The sequence below is a fragment of the Ascaphus truei genome, chromosome 11 (genome assembly GCF_040206685.1).
Source record: "Ascaphus truei isolate aAscTru1 chromosome 11, aAscTru1.hap1, whole genome shotgun sequence".
NCBI lineage: Eukaryota > Metazoa > Chordata > Amphibia > Anura > Ascaphidae > Ascaphus > Ascaphus truei.
Genome location: NC_134493.1, coordinates 41916789 through 41936710, shown reverse-complemented (window position 1 = coordinate 41936710; position 19922 = coordinate 41916789). Strand labels below are relative to the sequence as shown.

The following is a 19922-nucleotide window of genomic DNA, read 5'->3' as shown; positions in this document are numbered from 1 at the left end:
GTGCCACTGCACGGACCAAAGCTCAGTGTGAGAAGCCGGCTGAGTGCCACTGCACGGACCAAAGCTCAGTGTGAGAGAAGGGCTGAGTGCCACTGCACGGACCAAAGCTCACGTGTGAGAGAAGCCGGCTGAGTGCCACTGCACGGACCAAAGCTCATGTGTGAGAGAAGGGCTGAGTGCCACTGCACGGACCAAAGCTCAGTGTGAGAGAAGCCGGCTGAGTGCCACTGCACGGACCTAAGCTCAGTGTGAGAGAAGGGCTGAGTGCCACTGCACGGACCAAAGCTCAGTGTGAGAGAAGGGCTGAGTGCCACTGCACGGACCTAAGCTCAGTGTGAGAGAAGGGCTGAGTGCCACTGCACGGACCTAAGCTCACGTGTGAGAGAAGCCGGCTGAGTGCCACTGCACGGACCAAAGCTCAGTGTGAGAGAAGCCGGCTGAGTGCCACTGCACGGACCAAAGCTCAGTGTGAGAGAAGGGCTGAGTGCCACTGCACGGACCTAAGCTCAGTGTGAGAGAAGGGCTGAGTGCCACTGCACGGACCTAAGCTCAGTGTGAGAGAAGCCGGCTGAGTGCCACTGCACGGACCTAAGCTCACGTGTGAGAGAAGGGCTGAGTGCCACTGCACGGACCAAAGCTCAGTGTGAGAGAAGGGCTGAGTGCCACTGCACGGACCTAAGCTCAGTGTGAGAGAAGGGCTGAGTGCCACTGCACGGACCTAAGCTCAGTGTGAGAGAAGGGCTGAGTGCCACTGCACGGACCAAAGCTCAGTGTGAGAGAAGCCGGCTGAGTGCCACTGCACGGACCAAAGCTCAGTGTGAGAGAAGCCGGCTGAGTGCCACTGCACGGACCAAAGCTCAGTGTGAGAGAAGCCGGCTGAGTGCCACTGCACGGACCAAAGCTCAGTGTGAGAGAAGGGCTGAGTGCCACTGCACGGACCAAAGCTCACGTGTGAGAGAAGCCGGCTGAGTGCCACTGCACGGACCAAAGCTCACGTGTGAGAGAAGGGCTGAGTGCCACTGCACGGACCAAAGCTCAGTGTGAGAGAAGGGCTGAGTGCCACTGCACGGACCAAAGCTCAGTGTGAGAGAAGGGCTGAGTGCCACTGCACGGACCTAAGCTCACGTGTGAGAGAAGCCGGCTGAGTGCCACTGCACGGACCAAAGCTCAGTGTGAGAGAAGCCGGCTGAGTGCCACTGCACGGACCAAAGCTCAGTGTGAGAGAAGGGCTGAGTGCCACTGCACGGACCTAAGCTCACGTGTGAGAGAAGCCGGCTGAGTGCCACTGCACGGACCAAAGCTCACGTGTGAGAGAAGCCGGCTGAGTGCCACTGCACGGACCTAAGCTCAGTGTGAGAGAAGCCGGCTGAGTGCCACTGCACGGACCTAAGCTCAGTGTGAGAGAAGGGCTGAGTGCCACTGCACGGACCTAAGCTCAGTGTGAGAGAAGCCGGCTGAGTGCCACTGCACGGACCTAAGCTCACGTGTGAGAGAAGGGCTGAGTGCCACTGCACGGACCAAAGCTCAGTGTGAGAGAAGGGCTGAGTGCCACTGCACGGACCTAAGCTCAGTGTGAGAGAAGGGCTGAGTGCCACTGCACGGACCTAAGCTCAGTGTGAGAGAAGGGCTGAGTGCCACTGCACGGACCAAAGCTCAGTGTGAGAGAAGCCGGCTGAGTGCCACTGCACGGACCAAAGCTCAGTGTGAGAGAAGCCGGCTGAGTGCCACTGCACGGACCAAAGCTCAGTGTGAGAGAAGCCGGCTGAGTGCCACTGCACGGACCTAAGCTCAGTGTGAGAGAAGCCGGCTGAGTGCCACTGCACGGACCAAAGCTCAGTGTGAGAGAAGCCGGCTGAGTGCCACTGCACGGACCAAAGCTCAGTGTGAGAGAAGGGCTGAGTGCCACTGCACGGACCAAAGCTCAGTGTGAGAGAAGGGCTGAGTGCCACTGCACGGACCAAAGCTCAGTGTGAGAGAAGGGCTGAGTGCCACTGCACGGACCAAAGCTCACGTGTGAGAGAAGGGCTGAGTGCCACTGCACGGACCAAAGCTCACGTGTGAGAGAAGGGCTGAGTGCCACTGCACGGACCAAAGCTCAGTGTGAGAGAAGCCGGCTGAGTGCCACTGCACGGACCAAAGCTCAGTGTGAGAGAAGGGCTGAGTGCCACTGCACGGACCAAAGCTCAGTGTGAGAGAAGGGCTGAGTGCCACTGCACGGACCTAAGCTCAGTGTGAGAGAAGCCGGCTGAGTGCCACTGCACGGACCTAAGCTCAGTGTGAGAGAAGCCGGCTGAGTGCCACTGCACGGACCTAAGCTCAGTGTGAGAGAAGCCGGCTGAGTGCCACTGCACGGACCTAAGCTCAGTGTGAGAGAAGCCGGCTGAGTGCCACTGCACGGACCTAAGCTCAGTGTGAGAGAAGGGCTGAGTGCCACTGCACGGACCAAAGCTCAGTGTGAGAGAAGGGCTGAGTGCCACTGCACGGACCTAAGCTCAGTGTGAGAGAAGGGCTGAGTGCCACTGCACGGACCAAAGCTCAGTGTGAGAGAAGGGCTGAGTGCCACTGCACGGACCAAAGCTCAGTGTGAGAGAAGGGCTGAGTGCCACTGCACGGACCAAAGCTCAGTGTGAGAGAAGGGCTGAGTGCCACTGCACGGACCAAAGCTCAGTGTGAGAAGCCGGCTGAGTGCCACTGCACGGACCAAAGCTCAGTGTGAGAGAAGGGCTGAGTGCCACTGCACGGACCAAAGCTCAGTGTGAGAGAAGGGCTGAGTGCCACTGCACGGACCAAAGCTCAGTGTGAGAGAAGCCGGCTGAGTGCCACTGCACGGACCAAAGCTCAGTGTGAGAGAAGGGCTGAGTGCCACTGCACGGACCTAAGCTCAGTGTGAGAGAAGGGCTGAGTGCCACTGCACGGACCAAAGCTCAGTGTGAGAGAAGGGCTGAGTGCCACTGCACGGACCAAAGCTCACGTGTGAGAAGCCGGCTGAGTGCCACTGCACGGACCTAAGCTCAGTGTGAGAGAAGCCGGCTGAGTGCCACTGCACGGACCAAAGCTCAGTGTGAGAGAAGCCGGCTGAGTGCCACTGCACGGACCTAAGCTCAGTGTGAGAAGCCGGCTGAGTGCCACTGCACGGACCTAAGCTCAGTGTGAGAAGCATGCAAAGCAACGTGTTGCAGACCCTGCTGACACTAAAGTTGTTAACCCCATCACTGCCAGGGGAGCCTGCAATGCATTGCAAGCAATGCAAGTGAAAGGGTTAATCAGATAATGCTCCTGGTACCTGCAACACGTATCCGTCCCTCGCGCTGTGCTGAAGCGCCAGCGATTCCTTCAGACGCTGCTGTAACACAAGCTTCTGCTCCAGGAGGCCGGATACCTCTCTCTGACTCTGCTCCAGCTGGTGCAAGGGGTGAGACAACGCAAAACACAGCTCAAAATAAATATACACAAATACTGTATCTAGGCATATGTGCTAGTGCTTCAAAAGAAGTGCCATGCATAGTTGGTAATTCAGTTATCTAGGCAGATTATATTGTAAATAAATAAACCCTATTTGTGTGTATTTAGCATATATTCTCATTATTCAGAGAGTCTTGGGTTTAATATTTCACACTACACAGTGTACACTCAGCACTTCTTTTGAAGCACTAGCACATATGCCAAGATACAGAACTTATCATATGCAGACATCTGCCAGGGCTGCTCGCATCTGTTAGGTTATTTTCACAGTTCATAACAGCAGGGACAATATTTCTATACATTGACCTGCGTTTCTATACAAGCACTGTTGCGAGTTTTATAGTTTTAATCAATATTTGTTTTCCTTTTGTTCATAATTAAATAAAATATTTTTTTCAAATCAGTGGAGGTGGTACACACCACCTCTTTCCAGTATGCATAATTTACAAATGTGAGGTAGAGTGCATATCCAAACAGGGACTCTGTTTTCTCATAGTTTCCTCTTCACTGGATAGTCACAGTAGTTTGGCTTTTTCCTTCCTCATTCAAAGTTTTTATTTATTTACTGTAATTACATTCTCCTCTCTAGCTTTATCTGCGTTTAGCCATCAACTGCCCATTTCCCCACTCAAACTTCGACTGTCACTTCCTCCTGCCATCCATAGAACCCCTCACCGACAGCTCCTGTCACCCCCCCCCATCACTGACAGCTCCATTCACTCCCCCACTCACTGACCGCTCCTCTCACACCCTCCCCCCTCACCGACGGCTCCCCCCTGGCTGACAGCTCCTCTCACCCGCCCCCCTTCACTGACAGCTCCCCACTCACTGACCGCTCCTCTCACACCCTCCCCCCTCACCGACAGCTCCCCCCTGGCTGACAGCTCCTCTCACCCCCCCTCCCCCACTCACTGACAGCTCCGCTCACCGCCTCCTTATTGACAGCTCCTCTCACCCCCCCCCCACTCACCGACAGCTCCTCTCACCCCACCACACACAGAGCTCCTCTCACACACCCTCTTCCCCCCCCCCCCCCCCGCACTCACTGACAGCTCCTCTATCATTTCTGGATCTTTAAAGGGTGCCAGTTTGACGTGTGTTTGTGTTACATACACACACACACACACACACACACACACACACACACACACACACACACACACACACACACACACACACACACACACACACACACACACACAGTCGGAAATATAGCAGGCTTGAAAAACATCTTACCTGCTTCTCCAGCAGGATGGTGATATCCTCTGAGTGAAGCGTATGGGGGGCAGTGGGTAGTTGAACAGGGGCTATAGGTATCTGCTTCTCTTCTCGGAGGGGGGTGGTCTCCACTTGCTGCCAGCGGTGCTCGATTTCCACTTGGACTTCGCCGTGTCTCCCATCAGTGGCATCGGGAGACACGGGACCCCTGTCGACCTCCATGTGAGAGGCGTCGTCCACTGCAGACTCTTCCACCGATTCGGAGCTCTCGAACCTCTTCCTGCGCTCCTCCCTCCTGCGGGCACGCTCTCGCTCCAACTCCCCCAGGTCGCTCTTTGAGTCCGTTGTGTCGTAGGATGACGTGGATTTCAGCGCCTCGGCTGCCTGCGCCCTTTCCTGAGCCAGCGCCTGCTGGATGGGGCGGAACTCGGCCCAGTCGAAGGTTTTCGAGCGGCCCTCCCTCCTGCGCTCGCGCGCCCGGCTCCGCTTCTGCTCCGTGTCGGCGTCGGAGTGCTCAGAGTCCTGCTTGTCGCTCTGCTTAGAGACGGGGTCGTAGGACGACAAGGTTTTACTCTTCTCCTCTGGCAGAGAGCTGGGGAGAGGGAATGAGAAGGCACGATGTAACGGGGCATGGAACTCCACGCGGGAGATACATTGCAGCTGCGCTGACCCTGGAGGGGGCCTCATATACAGACGGACACGAGATAACCAGCGTGGGATTTACATGAAAAGCAGTACGGGGACATCAGTGGGATCACCATTCAGGAGGGAGAGGAGGGCACAGGAAAGGCTTCTACATTATTTCAGAAAGGTCCAGTTAAATGAAGAAAGTACTTTGCAATAAGAGTGTCGCATGAGCTACATAAAGGGGGGTGGGGAAGGTTCAACGGAGAGTCCTTTACTGAAAGGGTTGTGGGTGCACAGAACAGCCTCCAAACAGATGTAAAACACAGCAAAGGAACAACACAAATACTTTGAACGTACATAAGAGAAACCCTGCCGATCGAATACTATAAGGTCTTACATCAGATAGACTTTAGACAGAGGATCTTATGAATATTTCTATGTTTTTATGGTAATACCATATATTTTGCACACAGCAAGACTTGCATCGGAGCCTCCGTAGTTAGTCTAAATAAGCTTGTGAGAGCACAGTAAGGCCAACTAGAGATCACATCTGGAGGCGGGTTATCTATAACAAAGAGCTTCCAAGAGCAGCTCGCCTTCATACTTCGTAACCAGACTGGCCGGTTGGGGAAGAATCTTCTGCTTCACGAAGACCACAATGTATCATTGAACTCTACTTCAACCAATCGTAAGGGGCTCGTAATTTGAAACACACTCACCCCATTAGAGGAAGTGTGGGATTCAATTTATCGGGGAGATTGACGGCAGGTAACAAAAGACCTTAGAGGCAATCCAAACCGGTGTTCTCTCTTCATTTTTTTTTCAATACAGGATTGCAGCAGGGGGTCTCCGGAGCAAAACCTCGTTCATTTCAGCTCTGGGGACCCTCTGCTTCCGGAGATACTTGCCTCCGTAGTGGGGGCCAGTAACCACTCCAGGGTTCACTATATGTCTGCTTTTCAAAGCTCCCGCACCCTGCGGGCCAATAGGAATCCGTGACATCACCCAGTGCGGTTTCCTATTGGTCCATGTGACCGGGGGGCTTCGAACTGCAGGAGATACCGGCGCCCACTACGGAGGTATCTAATGAAGCAGGGGGGTCCATGGAGCTGAAATGAATGGGGTTCAGCTCTGGAGACCCCCCCCCCGCTTACAACATGTATTAAAAAATGAAGAAAAAACAAAAGTAGTTTGGATTTCTCCTTTAACAATTAACATAATTTCCCAGATATAACGCATGCAGCCAAACATAACGTACACAGCATATACCAGCCGGACTGGAAACTAACCACTTCCATCCCCTCTATCAGGTCCTAGTGAATGCACAGAGTAAAGATTGGACAATGTGCACGGTCCCAAAGGGTCATTGTGATGACGATGGGGAGGATTTGGCCCGGGCTTTAAGGGGTTACAACCCCATTTGGCCACCCTCTACTCTCATCAGGGAAGCAAGGGGTTAACTGGACTGAGGTCCAGTAATGTGTTTTGCCTTGCTTCGATATCCAAATGTGTATAAATGTATTGTTTCTGGGCCAGTGTCTGCACCACACACACACTGGGGCTTAAGGGGTTAATGAGCTACAGTTTAAGAAAATACAAAAGTGGTGTGTCTTTTCAGAAATATCTGGGCTTCAAAGGGCTTGATTGAAGTTGGGTGTGAAAAAGTACAGATGGGGGTTTTGGTGCACAGTATGTTAATACCCAATTTGCAGGCCAAGGGAATATTGCTGGGAGACAGCTAGGCCAGGAGGTCTGGGGCATTGGGTGTGAAACATAGCACCAGTGACTAAAAGGTAACTGCCCTAATTGTTTATGTTGGGGGCAGGAACCAAGAAAGTGAATGTTTTTTAAGTGGGATACTTCCCACTTCAATGGAAGCCAAAATCTGCTTCCAAGAGATTTATTGATGGGGGCCAGGGCTGCGGTTACCCAAGGAGAGATCAGAATGAGTGACCATATTAAATATAAGAATATTATGAGATGTCCTCGGCTGAACATGCTAAAAGTTACATATGTGTATTAGTGGGACTGATTGGCACATAAGGAATACAAACACCTGATGTTTAGCCGGTTCGAAGAGACAGATATTAATATCGCTCTTAATTTTAATATTACACTGTAATATTTAGTCTCGTTGGGAGCGTCATGCGTGCCGGAATGTATTAATATGTCTCGCGTGCCGGTAGGTACTACTAAACTGAAGTTATGAAGTTATTTAGATAGGAAAAGCAGTTTGTAAACGTCCTTGGGTGGGAGGAGTTTAACTCTGAGGAAAACTGTCAACTTCACCACTGATTTATGAGAGGGGCTGGGTTTAGGTTGTGTTCAATGGGAAATAATTGTATAGGAACCAGGCTCAGCCTATGGCTATTGTCTTTCATGTCTTTCATGTCTTTCGTGTCTTGGGATTATGAAGATTGCTGTATGAACTACCAGTCTAGATTTGACTGTTTCATCATTTCCATCTTAAGTGAGTGTCTATATTTTGCTTGTTATTTGTATATCTTGTGTGTTCACCTTTATCAAGGAATAAATTATATTTTATCATATCTAAGTCTCGTCCCAGTTCAACCCAGTTATATATATTTTTTGGTGTAAATTACAACCTGTCATAAGCTATCGTGACAGTCACCCACCAAGGGTATCTGTGCCTGAGGAGCTGGACATGAATAGTCATACTTGGTATTACTATGCTGTGTTTATTGTCACAGATACGTCTTGCCGTCACTAGATTTCCTTTTCTGAAGGTATCGTACAGAAATCCTACAGCCTGGGAACGTGCAGAGGCACAGCACCGCTTACTGCAATACTACAGCCTGGGAACGTGCGGAGGCACAGCACCGCTAACTGCAATACTACAGCCTGGGAACGTGCGGAGGTACAGCACCGCTTACTGCAATACTACAGCCTGGGAACGTGCGGAGGCACAGCACCGCTTACTGCAATACTACAGCCTGGGAACGTCCAGAGGCACAGCACCGCTTACTGCAATACTACAGCCTGGAAACGAGCGGAGGCACAGCACCGCTTACTGCAATACTACAGCCTGGGAACGTGCGGAGGCACAGCACCGCTTACTGCAATACTACAGCCTGGGAACGTGCGGAGGCACAGCACCGCTTACTGCAATACTACAGCCTGGGAACGTGCGGAGGCACAGCACCGCTTACTGCAATACTACAGCCTGGGAACGTGCGGAGGCACAGCACCGCTTACTGCAATACTACAGCCTGGGAACGTGCGGAGGCACAGCACCGCTTACTGCAATACTACAGCCTGGGAACGTGCGGAGGCACAGCACCGCTTACTGCAATACTACAGCCTGGGAACGTGCGGAGGCACAGAACCGCTTACTGCAATACTCCAGCCTGGGAACGTGCGGAGGCACAGCACCGCTTACTGCAATACTCCAGCCTGGGAACGTGCGAGGCACAGCACCGCTTACTGCAATACTCCAGCCTGGGAACGTGCGGAGGCACAGCACCGCTTACTGCAATACTACAGCCTGGGAACGTGCGGAGGCACAGCACCGCTTACTGCAATACTACAGCCTGGGAACGTGCGGAGGCACAGCACCGCTTACTGCAATACTACAGCCTGGGAACGTGCGGAGGCACAGCACCGCTTACTGCAATACTACAGCCTGGGAACGTGCAGAGGCACAGCACCGCTTACTGCAATACTACAGCCTGGGAACGTGCGGAGGCACAGCACCGCTTACTGCAATACTACAGCCTGGGAACGTGCGGAGGCACAGCACCGCTTACTGCAATACTACAGCCTGGGAACGTGCGGAGGCACAGCACCGCTTACTGCAATACTACAGCCTGGGAACGTGCGGAGGCACAGCACCGCTTACTGCAATACTACAGCCTGGGAACGTGCGGAGGCACAGCACCGCTTACTGCAATACTACAGCCTGGGAACGTGCGGAGGCACAGCACCGCTTACTGCAATACTACAGCCTGGGAACGTGCGGAGGCACAGCACCGCTTACTGCAATACTACAGCCTGGGAACGTGCGGAGGCACAGCACCGCTTACTGCAATACTACAGCCTGGGAACGTGCGGAGGCACAGCACCGCTTACTGCAATACTACAGCCTGGGAACGTGCGGAGGCACAGCACCGCTTACTGCAATACTACAGCCTGGGAACGCGCAGAGGCACAGCACCGCTTACTGCAATACTACAGCCTGGGAACGTGCGGAGGCACAGCACCGCTTACTGCAATACTACAGCCTGGGAACGTGCGGAGGCACAGCACCGCTTACTGCAATACTACAGCCTGGGAACGTGCAGAGGCACAGCACCGCTTACTGCAATACTACAGCCTGGGAACGTGCGGAGGCACAGCACCGCTTACTGCAATACTACAGCCTGGGAACGTGCGGAGGCACAGCACCGCTTACTGCAATACTATAGCCTGGGAACATGCGGAGGCACAGCACCGCTTACTGCAATACTACAGCCTGGAAACGTGCGGAGGCACAGCACCGCTTACTGCAATACTACAGCCTGGGAACATGCGGAGGCACAGCACCGCTTACTGCAATACTACAGCCTGGGAACGTGCGGAGGCACAGCACCGCTTACTGCAATACTACAGCCTGGGAACGCGCAGAGGCACAGCACCGCTTACTGCAATACTACAGCCTGGGAACGTGCGGAGGCACAGCACCGCTTACTGCAATACTACAGCCTGGGAACGTGCGGAGGCACAGCACCGCTTACTGCAATACTACAGCCTGGGAACGTGCGGAGGCACAGCACCGCTTACTGCAATACTACAGCCTGGGAACGTGCGGAGGCACAGCACCGCTTACTGCAATACTACAGCCTGGGAACGTGCGGAGGCACAGCACCGCTTACTGCAATACTACAGCCTGGGAACGTGCGGAGGCACAGCACCGCTTACTGCAATACTACAGCCTGGGAACGTGCGGAGGCACAGCACCGCTTACTGCAATACTACAGCCTGGGAACGTGCGGAGGCACAGCACCGCTTACTGCAATACTACAGCCTGGAACGTGCGGAGGCACAGCACCGCTTACTGCAATACTACAGCCTGGGAACGTGCGGAGGCACAGCACCGCTTACTGCAATACTACAGCCTGGGAACGTGCGGAGGCACAGCACCGCTTACTACAATACTACAGCCTGGGAACGTGCGGAGGCACAGCACCGCTTACTGCAATACTACAGCCTGGGAACGTGCGGAGGCACAGCACCGCTTACTGCAATACTACAGCCTGGGAACGTGCAGAGGCACAGCACCGCTTACTGCAATACTACAGCCTGGGAACGTGCGGAGGCACAGCACCGCTTACTGCAATACTACAGCCTGGGAACGTGCGGAGGCACAGCACCGCTTACTGCAATACTACAGCCTGGGAACGTGCGGAGGCACAGCACCGCTTACTGCAATACTACAGCCTGGGAACGTCCGGAGGCACAGCACCGCTTACTGCAATACTACAGCCTGGGAACGTCCGGAGGCACAGCACCGCTTACTGCAATACTACAGCCTGGGAACGTGCGGAGGCACAGCACCGCTTACTGCAATACTACAGCCTGGGAACGTGCAGAGGCACAGCACCGCTTACTGCAATACTACAGCCTGGGAACGTGCGGAGGCACAGCACCGCTTACTGCAATACTACAGCCTGGGAACGTGCGGAGGCACAGCACCGCTTACTGCAATACTACAGCCTGGGAACGTGCGGAGGCACAGCACCGCTTACTGCAATACTACAGCCTGGAAACGAGCGGAGGCACAGCACCGCTTACTGCAATACTACAGCCTGGGAACGTGCGGAGGCACAGCACCGCTTACTGCAATACTACAGCCTGGGAACGTGCGGAGGCACAGCACCGCTTACTGCAATACTACAGCCTGGGAACGTGCGGAGGCACAGCACCGCTTACTGCAATACTACAGCCTGGGAACGTGCAGAGGCACAGCACCGCTTACTGCAATACTACAGCCTGGGAACGTGCAGAGGCACAGCACCGCTTACTGCAATACTACAGCCTGGGAACGTGCGGAGGCACAGCACCGCTTACTGCAATACTACAGCCTGGGAACGTGCGGAGGCACAGCACCGCTTACTGCAATACTACAGCCTGGGAACGTGCGGAGGCACAGCACCGCTTACTGCAATACTACAGCCTGGGAACGTGCGGAGGCACAGCACCGCTTACTGCAATACTACAGCCTGGGAACGTGCGGAGGCACAGCACCGCTTACTGCAATACTACAGCCTGGGAACGTGCAGAGGCACAGCACCGCTTACTGCAATACTATAGCCTGGGAACGTGCGGAGGCACAGCACCGCTTACTGCAATACTACAGCCTGGGAACGTGCGGAGGCACAGCACCGCTTACTGCAATACTACAGCCTGGGAACGTGCAGAGGCACAGCACCGCTTACTGCAATACTACAGCCTGGGAACGTGCGGAGGCACAGCACCGCTTACTGCAATACTACAGCCTGGGAACGTGCGGAGGCACAGCACCGCTTACTGCAATACTACAGCCTGGGAACGTGCGGAGGCACAGCACCGCTTACTGCAATACTACAGCCTGGGAACGTGCAGAGGCACAGCACCGCTTACTGCAATACTACAGCCTGGGAACGTGCGGAGGCACAGCACCGCTTACTGCAATACTACAGCCTGGGAACGTGCGGAGGCACAGCACCGCTTACTGCAATACTACAGCCTGGGAACGTGCGGAGGCACAGCACCGCTTACTGCAATACTACAGCCTGGGAACGTGCGGAGGCACAGCACCGCTTACTGCAATACTACAGCCTGGGAACGTCCAGAGGCACAGCACCGCTTACTGCAATACTACAGCCTGGGAACGTGCGGAGGCACAGCACCGCTTACTGCAATACTACAGCCTGGGAACGTGCGGAGGCACAGCACCGCTTACTGCAATACTACAGCCTGGGAACGTGCAGAGGCACAGCACCGCTTACTGCAATACTACAGCCTGGGAACGTGCGGAGGCACAGCACCGCTTACTGCAATACTACAGCCTGGGAACGTGCGGAGGCACAGCACCGCTTACTGCAATACTACAGCCTGGGAACGTGCAGAGGCACAGCACCGCTTACTGCAATACTACAGCCTGGGAACGTGCGGAGGCACAGAACCGCTTACTGCAATACTACAGCCTGGGAACGTGCGGAGGCACAGCACCGCTTACTGCAATACTACAGCCTGGGAACGTGCGGAGGCACAGCACCGCTTACTGCAATACTACAGCCTGGGAACGTGCGGAGGCACAGCACCGCTTACTGCAATACTACAGCCTGGGAACGTGCGGAGGCACAGCACCGCTTACTGCAATACTACAGCCTGGGAACGTGCGGAGGCACAGCACCGCTTACTGCAATACTACAGCCTGGGAACGAGCGGAGGCACAGCACCGCTTACTGCAATACTACAGCCTGGGAACGTGCGGAGGCACAGCACCGCTTACTGCAATACTACAGCCTGGGAACGTGCGGAGGCACAGCACCGCTTACTGCAATACTACAGCCTGGGAACGTGCAGAGGCACAGCACCGCTTACTGCAATACTACAGCCTGGGAACGTGCAGAGGCACAGCACCGCTTACTGCAATACTACAGCCTGGGAACGTGCGGAGGCACAGCACCGCTTACTGCAATACTACAGCCTGGGAACGTGCGGAGGCACAGCACCGCTTACTGCAATACTACAGCCTGGGAACGTGCGGAGGCACAGCACCGCTTACTGCAATACTACAGCCTGGGAACGTGCGGAGGCACAGCACCGCTTACTGCAATACTACAGCCTGGGAACGTGCGGAGGCACAGCACCGCTTACTGCAATACTACAGCCTGGGAACGTGCGGAGGCACAGCACCGCTTACTGCAATACTACAGCCTGGGAACGTGCGGAGGCACAGCACCGCTTACTGCAATACTACAGCCTGGGAACGTGCGGAGGCACAGAACCGCTTACTGCAATACTACAGCCTGGGAACGTGCGGAGGCACAGCACCGCTTATTGCAATACTACAGCCTGGGAACGTGCAGAGGCACAGCACCGCTTACTGCAATACTACAGCCTGGGAACGTGCGGAGGCACAGCACCGCTTACTGCAATACTACAGCCTGGGAACGTGCGGAGGCACAGCACCGCTTACTGCAATACTACAGCCTGGGAACGTGCGGAGGCACAGCACCGCTTACTGCAATACTACAGCCTGGGAACGCGCGGAGGCACAGCACCGCTTACTGCAATACTACAGCCTGGGAACGCGCGGAGGCACAGCACCGCTTACTGCAATACTACAGCCTGGGAACGTGCGGAGGCACAGCACCGCTTACTGCAATACTACAGCCTGGGAACGTGCGGAGGCACAGCACCGCTTACTGCAATACTACAGCCTGGGAACGTGCGGAGGCACAGCACCGCTTACTGCAATACTACAGCATGGGAACGCGCAGAGGCACAGCACCGCTTACTGCAATACTACAGCCGGTTACAAAAAGGGAGGATTGCAGCATTGTATTCCCTGGGAGCAGAGATTCCTCCACCCCCCACCCCACCTCTGAAGTGGGAGATATTAGTTCAGTGACCATGGGAAAGTCACCTAAGGGTGCATGACTCGGATACAAAGAATTAGAGAGTAAGCTCTGTGGGAGAGGTGGCAACTGTGTGCCTGTAATATTCATCTGTGTACAGCACTAACATGATTAGGATGCGGGACAGAGCACGTGTAAAACATGTTAAGGACATGCATGCACACCTGAGACGCAGCAAGTAACCAGGTGCATGTCAAGCTGCCAATTAGATAACCTTCATACACCAGCACTCTGCACGGCGAGGTCCGTGTGACACTGGCACAGCAGTTTATATCTCATGGAACTGAGCAGAGACAGTGACGGCTACACGGAGGGACGCTGCATGCTGGGACATCGTGACCTGGCAGCACGTACACGCAGCAAGCGTGTGCAGAAACAGCACATACAAGCAGCAAGCGTGTGCAGAAACAGCACAGCTAAAGGCGAGCTCTAGAACCTGCAGGTGACGGGGAGATGACGGGGAGATTTGGAGTGGCTGCTAGAACGGGCGCTGCCACCAAACATTAGATATACAGACACCTCGTCCAGAGAACGGGCTGCGTTCTGCTCATGGGGATAGAAGCAAAGCATGCAGTGAGCCACAACGAATACAAACCACAAGATGTTAATACACGAGAGAACACAGCTTTCCAACCTGGGCTTCAGCACAGACAGTTTCAGAGAGAAGCTTTTCCTGGGGTTTGCATGGAAATCAAAAAGATGGAGGAATGAAAAGGGGGAGGGCAGGGGAAGAGAGAGAGAAGGGGGGTAGGAGAGAGAGGGGTAGGAGAGAGTGAGGGTGGGGTAGGACAGAGAAAGAGAGAGGGGGGGTAGGACAGAGAAAGAGAGGGGGGGTAGGAGAGGGGGGTAGGAGAGAGAGAGGGTGGGGTAGGACAGAGAAAGAGAGAGAGAGGGGGGGTAGGACAGAGAAAGAGAGAGAGGGGGTAGGACAGAGAAAGAGAGAGAGGGGGGGTAGGAGAGAGAGAGAGGGGTAGGAGAGAGAGAGGGGGGTAGGAGAGAGAAAGAGAGAGAGAGAGGGGGGGTAGGACATAGAGAGAGGGGGGAGAGAAGTGAGAGGGGGAGAGAAGAAAGAGGGGGGAGACATGGAACATGTCTCAGGGAGAGTGGTAGAAAAATTGAAGGATAGGGAAAGAGGAAGAGTTAATAAAAAAGAAGGGAGGAAATAAATATACATATATCCTGGAAGAGGAGATAGAGGAAGAGAGGAGGGAGCACAGAGAGTGAGAGGGGGTGTGGGACAGACTCCTGTAGTGACCATGCAGAATGCACAAGCCGAACCGTATCGCAGGACAGGCTATGTTTCTAATCAGGACAAGGAGCAGCTTCACGAGGCCAGGCGCCTCCATTCTAACAAGCAACGGTCCGCTGATGGGGGGATGACCGTGAGAGAGCAGCAGCACCGCCCTCTGAAGTGGGAGACCCACAAATTCAGGGTTACGGCCTCACCTTGTGACGTCGGGGGCTGTGCTGGGTCGCACGTGCTTAATGATGGTCTGAATCCAGTTCCGCCGGATGCCCGAGGTCATTGCAGACAGTGTGAACTCCCCTTCCTTAGTCTGAAAGAACAACCCAGAGCGGCCCGTCAGAATACACCAAGGAGCGGCCTCAGGACAAGGTTACAGAGAGGGTCCCCGCAACGCAGCGCTCTGTTATACCGCTCTCATTAGGAGACGCTGTACGATGCGCAGGCAGCGGAGAGATTCAGATCATCGTGAAACCAACTTCACACAGATTTGGTGTCAGAATGTGTAGAAATCCCTGGGCCCCATAACACATTCTGTACAAGGTTACAGCAGCATCGAGACACGCGGCTTCTATACATGCAAATCAGGAGCGAGTATGACCTCCTCGGGTCTGCAGTGTGTGGTCCCACATGCAGTGAAGGGGTTAAAGCAGGGGTTCTCAACTCCAGTCCTCAAGACCCCTTCTCGTTCCCCCTGCCCCCCAACAGGTCAGGTTTAAAGGATATCTTCACAGGTGCCTCAATCAGTCTCTGCTTCAGCACGGGCAGCTCAATCAGTAGCTCAGTCAAAGACTGAGCCACCTATGCTGAAGCTGGGATATCCTTAAAACCTGACCTGTTGGGGGGGGTCTTTAAGAAGTTTGGTCAGCAGAAGAAAGGGGGATTTAGTGGAGTCTTCTGCCCAAACAGAATAAAATCCTGTCACTGCATCCAGGTGAGCGGAAACAGGCAGGTCCTCCACTCCATCAGGGGCTCCTGCTCTCATCATTAGTCTTATTTTATTTTAGTCTTTCCACTTCTCCCCCCCTCTCCCCAATCATCAGGATGACACATTATCAACACCTGTCCCACTCCCTAAACAATGCCTCAATTGTTATGTGTCATTTATTAGCATGATCTTGCTTGTTCCAATGATAAATTATCCTCACATGAATCTGGAAACCATAGTTCCTCTGGACCGGATATTCTGTGACATCGTAGCAGGTGGATAGATCAATTTCTCCATCCAAGTCAGCGGCCTGGACAGACAGACAGACAGACAGACAGACAGACAGACAGACAGACAGACAGACAGACAGACAGGTTAGATGGGTGGTGAGAGACAGAGGGGGATGGGGGGGGGAGAAAGAAAGAAAGAAAGAAAGAGAGAGAGAGAGAGAGAGAGCAGGGAGAGGGGGGAGAGAGAGGGAGGGCAGGGAAAGAGAAGGGGGGGGGCATGGAGAGTGGACCATCCTGGGACTGTCACTGCCATACAGAACAATAGAAGCCAGGAGAAAGGAAGTGAGAGATACAGAGATAAGGACACCTGAGAAGGGAAATGCAGAGAAAAGGGAGGAGTGAGGTGGGGGTTGTAGTTATCAGACTGGGCTCTGAACTGGAACGTGTGCCTGGCTTATGGCTCAAGGACAGTGATACATTGTGACTGTCCCATTGTGTGTACAATGGCAGAGATATACATCACACAAACACATCTAATTAGGAGTATGCAGAGAAGGGAAGAGGTGAATGAGTGAGACTGGATGGTAGGAGGCTGCAGGTTCTGTGAGTAGACACTCACCTCCTCTGCAACAGAGTCTCTGTAATATCTCAGGCTCTGGTCAGTCAGCACAAACCAGTGCTTCTTCCACTAGCAAAACAAAAAGGGATTTGGGTTACACTGTAAGCTCCCTGCGCACTGCACTCTGATCTCATCACTGCAGTGACTTCCTATTTACCTCCAATAAGTGCGGGCACACATGCGCACGCACATGCCACGCACAAAGAGGAAAGGGTTACCCTAGAGCTGCTCTCCAAATGTACCCAACAACAACAACATGGTTTAAAAATGTACTTTTAATAAACGTGAACATAAAAGGATTGATCCCGGGTAGTAATGCCAGAAAATTAGGTCACGCAAAGAAATGAAAAACAATCAAAAAATGATCAAAGCTGGGTGTAAGCTTCTAGGCGTGGTCTCACTGCAGAGTACTGCCAGCAATGGCAGAAAAAGCCTGTCCTGATAATAATATAAAGTGGCAGGCTATGTCAATTCTTAAGGACTGAATATTAGCCTATTAGATGTGGTAATGAGGGGCCAAATGAAGGGTATTCTAATAAATTCATAACATTTTGAACATTTAGATGCCAACTATGGGTAAATAGACAGGATAGTGTCAGGTAGGTGAAGGGTATAAATCTACTCGCTGCCCACTTGATAACATTTCAGAGTATGTACAGATCCCTAGGTATCTTAATAGTATATTAACAGAGCGCTAATCAGTGCTGATTGTCTCTGAGCAAGGTGCAGATCTCCTGCAGATATAGATTGTGCTGGCTGTATGCAGGTCATACTGACCCTGCACCAGTCCGAGGGTTACCAAACCCGAGTCTCATAGCGGCTAATAATGAGCAGCAATTCCCCTATCTAACCTGAAATAGAACAATGCCGGGGTGTATGTAATTCAGAGCAGTCAGCTGTGGCGTGCAGTGACACCCGTACGGGAGGGTGAGGTATCGGCTTCATCGGGGGTACACAAATAGATAAAGATATATATCTACATATTTGTGTGTTTATGTGTGTGTATATATACAGGAGATGCAATGCTGACAACTTGCAGCAAATGGCAGCTCCATCTCGGTGTCTGCCTAAGTGCTCAGGGTTTAACATTACCCAGTAACCCAGCACTTAACCTGCAGCCCCCGGGGGGGGGGGGGGGGGGAGTGGGGGCACAGCTGGCCGCTGTAATAAGATTATGATGTAACCGCTGAGAGCCTCCTGCCCATGTGTTCCCCAGCTTGTAAACACACTGTCTGCATAGTTTCTAACTCGCATCACAACAAGCACAAAGCCGGCCTCCAAGTACAGCGTGTTACCAAAATAATCAGCAAAGAACATAAAGAACCCCCCCAATTCTGCTATTGGGGCAGCTGCTCTGGGGCTCTTAACTAAACAGGGGTGTGTGATTGGGCTCATAGATCCATTTCCATTTTAAGTGTCTCATGAACAAAAACTCTCCCAGCGCACCACTCACTGCGACGTCTGTGCTGCTTTTAGGAGCTTTACAAGCCTCAGAACTCATTGCCCGTCAGCTCAGACTTACCTGTCCATCCTCATACTGCTTAGTCAGCCAGCCCTTCTTGAAGTTCAGCAAGTCAGGCTGCAAGAAAAAGAAGCACCAAACATCAGCACAGAACACTGCAGACTGACATATTACCCAGAACCCTCTGCGGCTTTGCTCAGTCGCACACAATTCCATGCAGGGTCCACAAGAGTCAGTAGACATGGAGTACAGATGTGAATATGGTTTCCTGACCTCAAACCTGAATTATCCACAAATCCCCTACATCAAAGCAAGGGAATTAGCAACGCCCTGTCTGCCTAGTTAAAGGAAATGTAACTCTGCTGGAGAAACGCATTACAAGAGTCAGATTTCTATGACTGCATAGGAAGGAATCCATCCCATGTTATCCCAGATACCATTGTGGCTGTGTCTTCCTGCTCACGTTCCTTTGTAATAACCATTTCCCATGCCCTCCGTCTGCCAGGATCCCCCACATCCCATCTCCTACACAGGAATTGGGGTCTTGGGTTTCGGATCGCAAAAAAAAAAAAAAAAAGCCCTAAAACATTTTGTATGTAAATAAATCCGACTCCACCGCATGTGAAACGATCTCGGGAGCTGCACAGCTTGGACATGTGTCATCTCTGGAGCCTACATACTGTACCTTCTCTCTCCCATCTAGCCTCATGGCAGGATTCTGCACCTTCTCCTGTGCGAGACTTCCTGCTCAGACTCTACTTATACACGAGCACAGTCACATGATAAGGACACCAGAATACCCCCCCCCCTACTCCCCCTGAAAGGGAAGGGAGGAGGTGGTCTCAGAACCATGATACAGAGGGTCCCACCTCACACTCATTAACCACCCCTTGGTCCCCGAACAGTTTGGGTTCCAGAGTCAGGTTTCTGGTTTAAATAGATGTAGGGTCCAAAATACAGACACATTTTATAAGGCGTCTGTCTGCAGAGCATGCTAGCTATCCTGAGGCAGGGGGAGCATGGAGCATACCAGACATATCCTCACGGAAAGAGAGAAGCCCCCTCCTAACTAAGAGAGGGATCTGCCCAGGACCCCCAAAATAACCTCTAACTTACAAGTCCAATCTGAAGCAGACGGTGGCACCTGAGACCCGTGAAACAAACACAATGGCGCCAGCGAGAACATGGCACCAGCGCTTTCTGTGCAAAACTACAAAGTATCTTAGAGAAAGAGAGTGGCTCAGTGAGTAAAGACACGGACTCTGGAAACAGTGACACAGAGTTTGCAGCAGGGGAGCCTGGTTCAATTCCTGGTGTCGGCTCCTTGTGACCTTTGGCAAGTCACTTTATCTCCCTGTGCCTCAGGCACCAGAAACATAGATTGTAAGCTCATCTGGGCAGGGACTGTGCCTGTAACATTCCTATGAGCTGCGTACCATACTGCAATTATTACGGTTTGTGTCCCATTGGGGACAATTTGTCCCACAAACCAAAGTTTCTGAATGTCTC

General features: G+C 53.0%; 1 protein-coding gene across 9 annotated transcripts in view; it reads right to left on the bottom strand.

The window, feature by feature from the left end:
• Nucleotides 1-19922, bottom strand: part of MPRIP (myosin phosphatase Rho interacting protein) — a 123214-nt gene that overhangs the window by 26847 nt on the left and 76445 nt on the right. For 4 of the 9 annotated variants that reach the window (XM_075565848.1, XM_075565849.1, XM_075565846.1 and 1 more), the window contains exons 10-16: nt 18474-18530; nt 16952-17020; nt 16323-16412; nt 15378-15487; nt 14566-14604; nt 4699-5272; nt 3284-3400 (exon numbers count right to left, since the gene is read on the bottom strand). In XM_075565848.1, the coding sequence (XP_075421963.1) occupies nt 3284-3400; nt 4699-5272; nt 14566-14604; nt 15378-15487; nt 16323-16412; nt 16952-17020; nt 18474-18530 (1056 nt within the window). Of the gene's footprint in view, nt 1-3283; nt 3401-4698; nt 5273-14565; nt 14605-15377; nt 15488-16322; nt 16413-16951; nt 17021-18473; nt 18531-19098; nt 19172-19922 lie in introns of those variants that run through there. The other 5 variants (XM_075565847.1, XM_075565851.1, XM_075565854.1 and 2 more) reach the window with 2 other exon arrangements.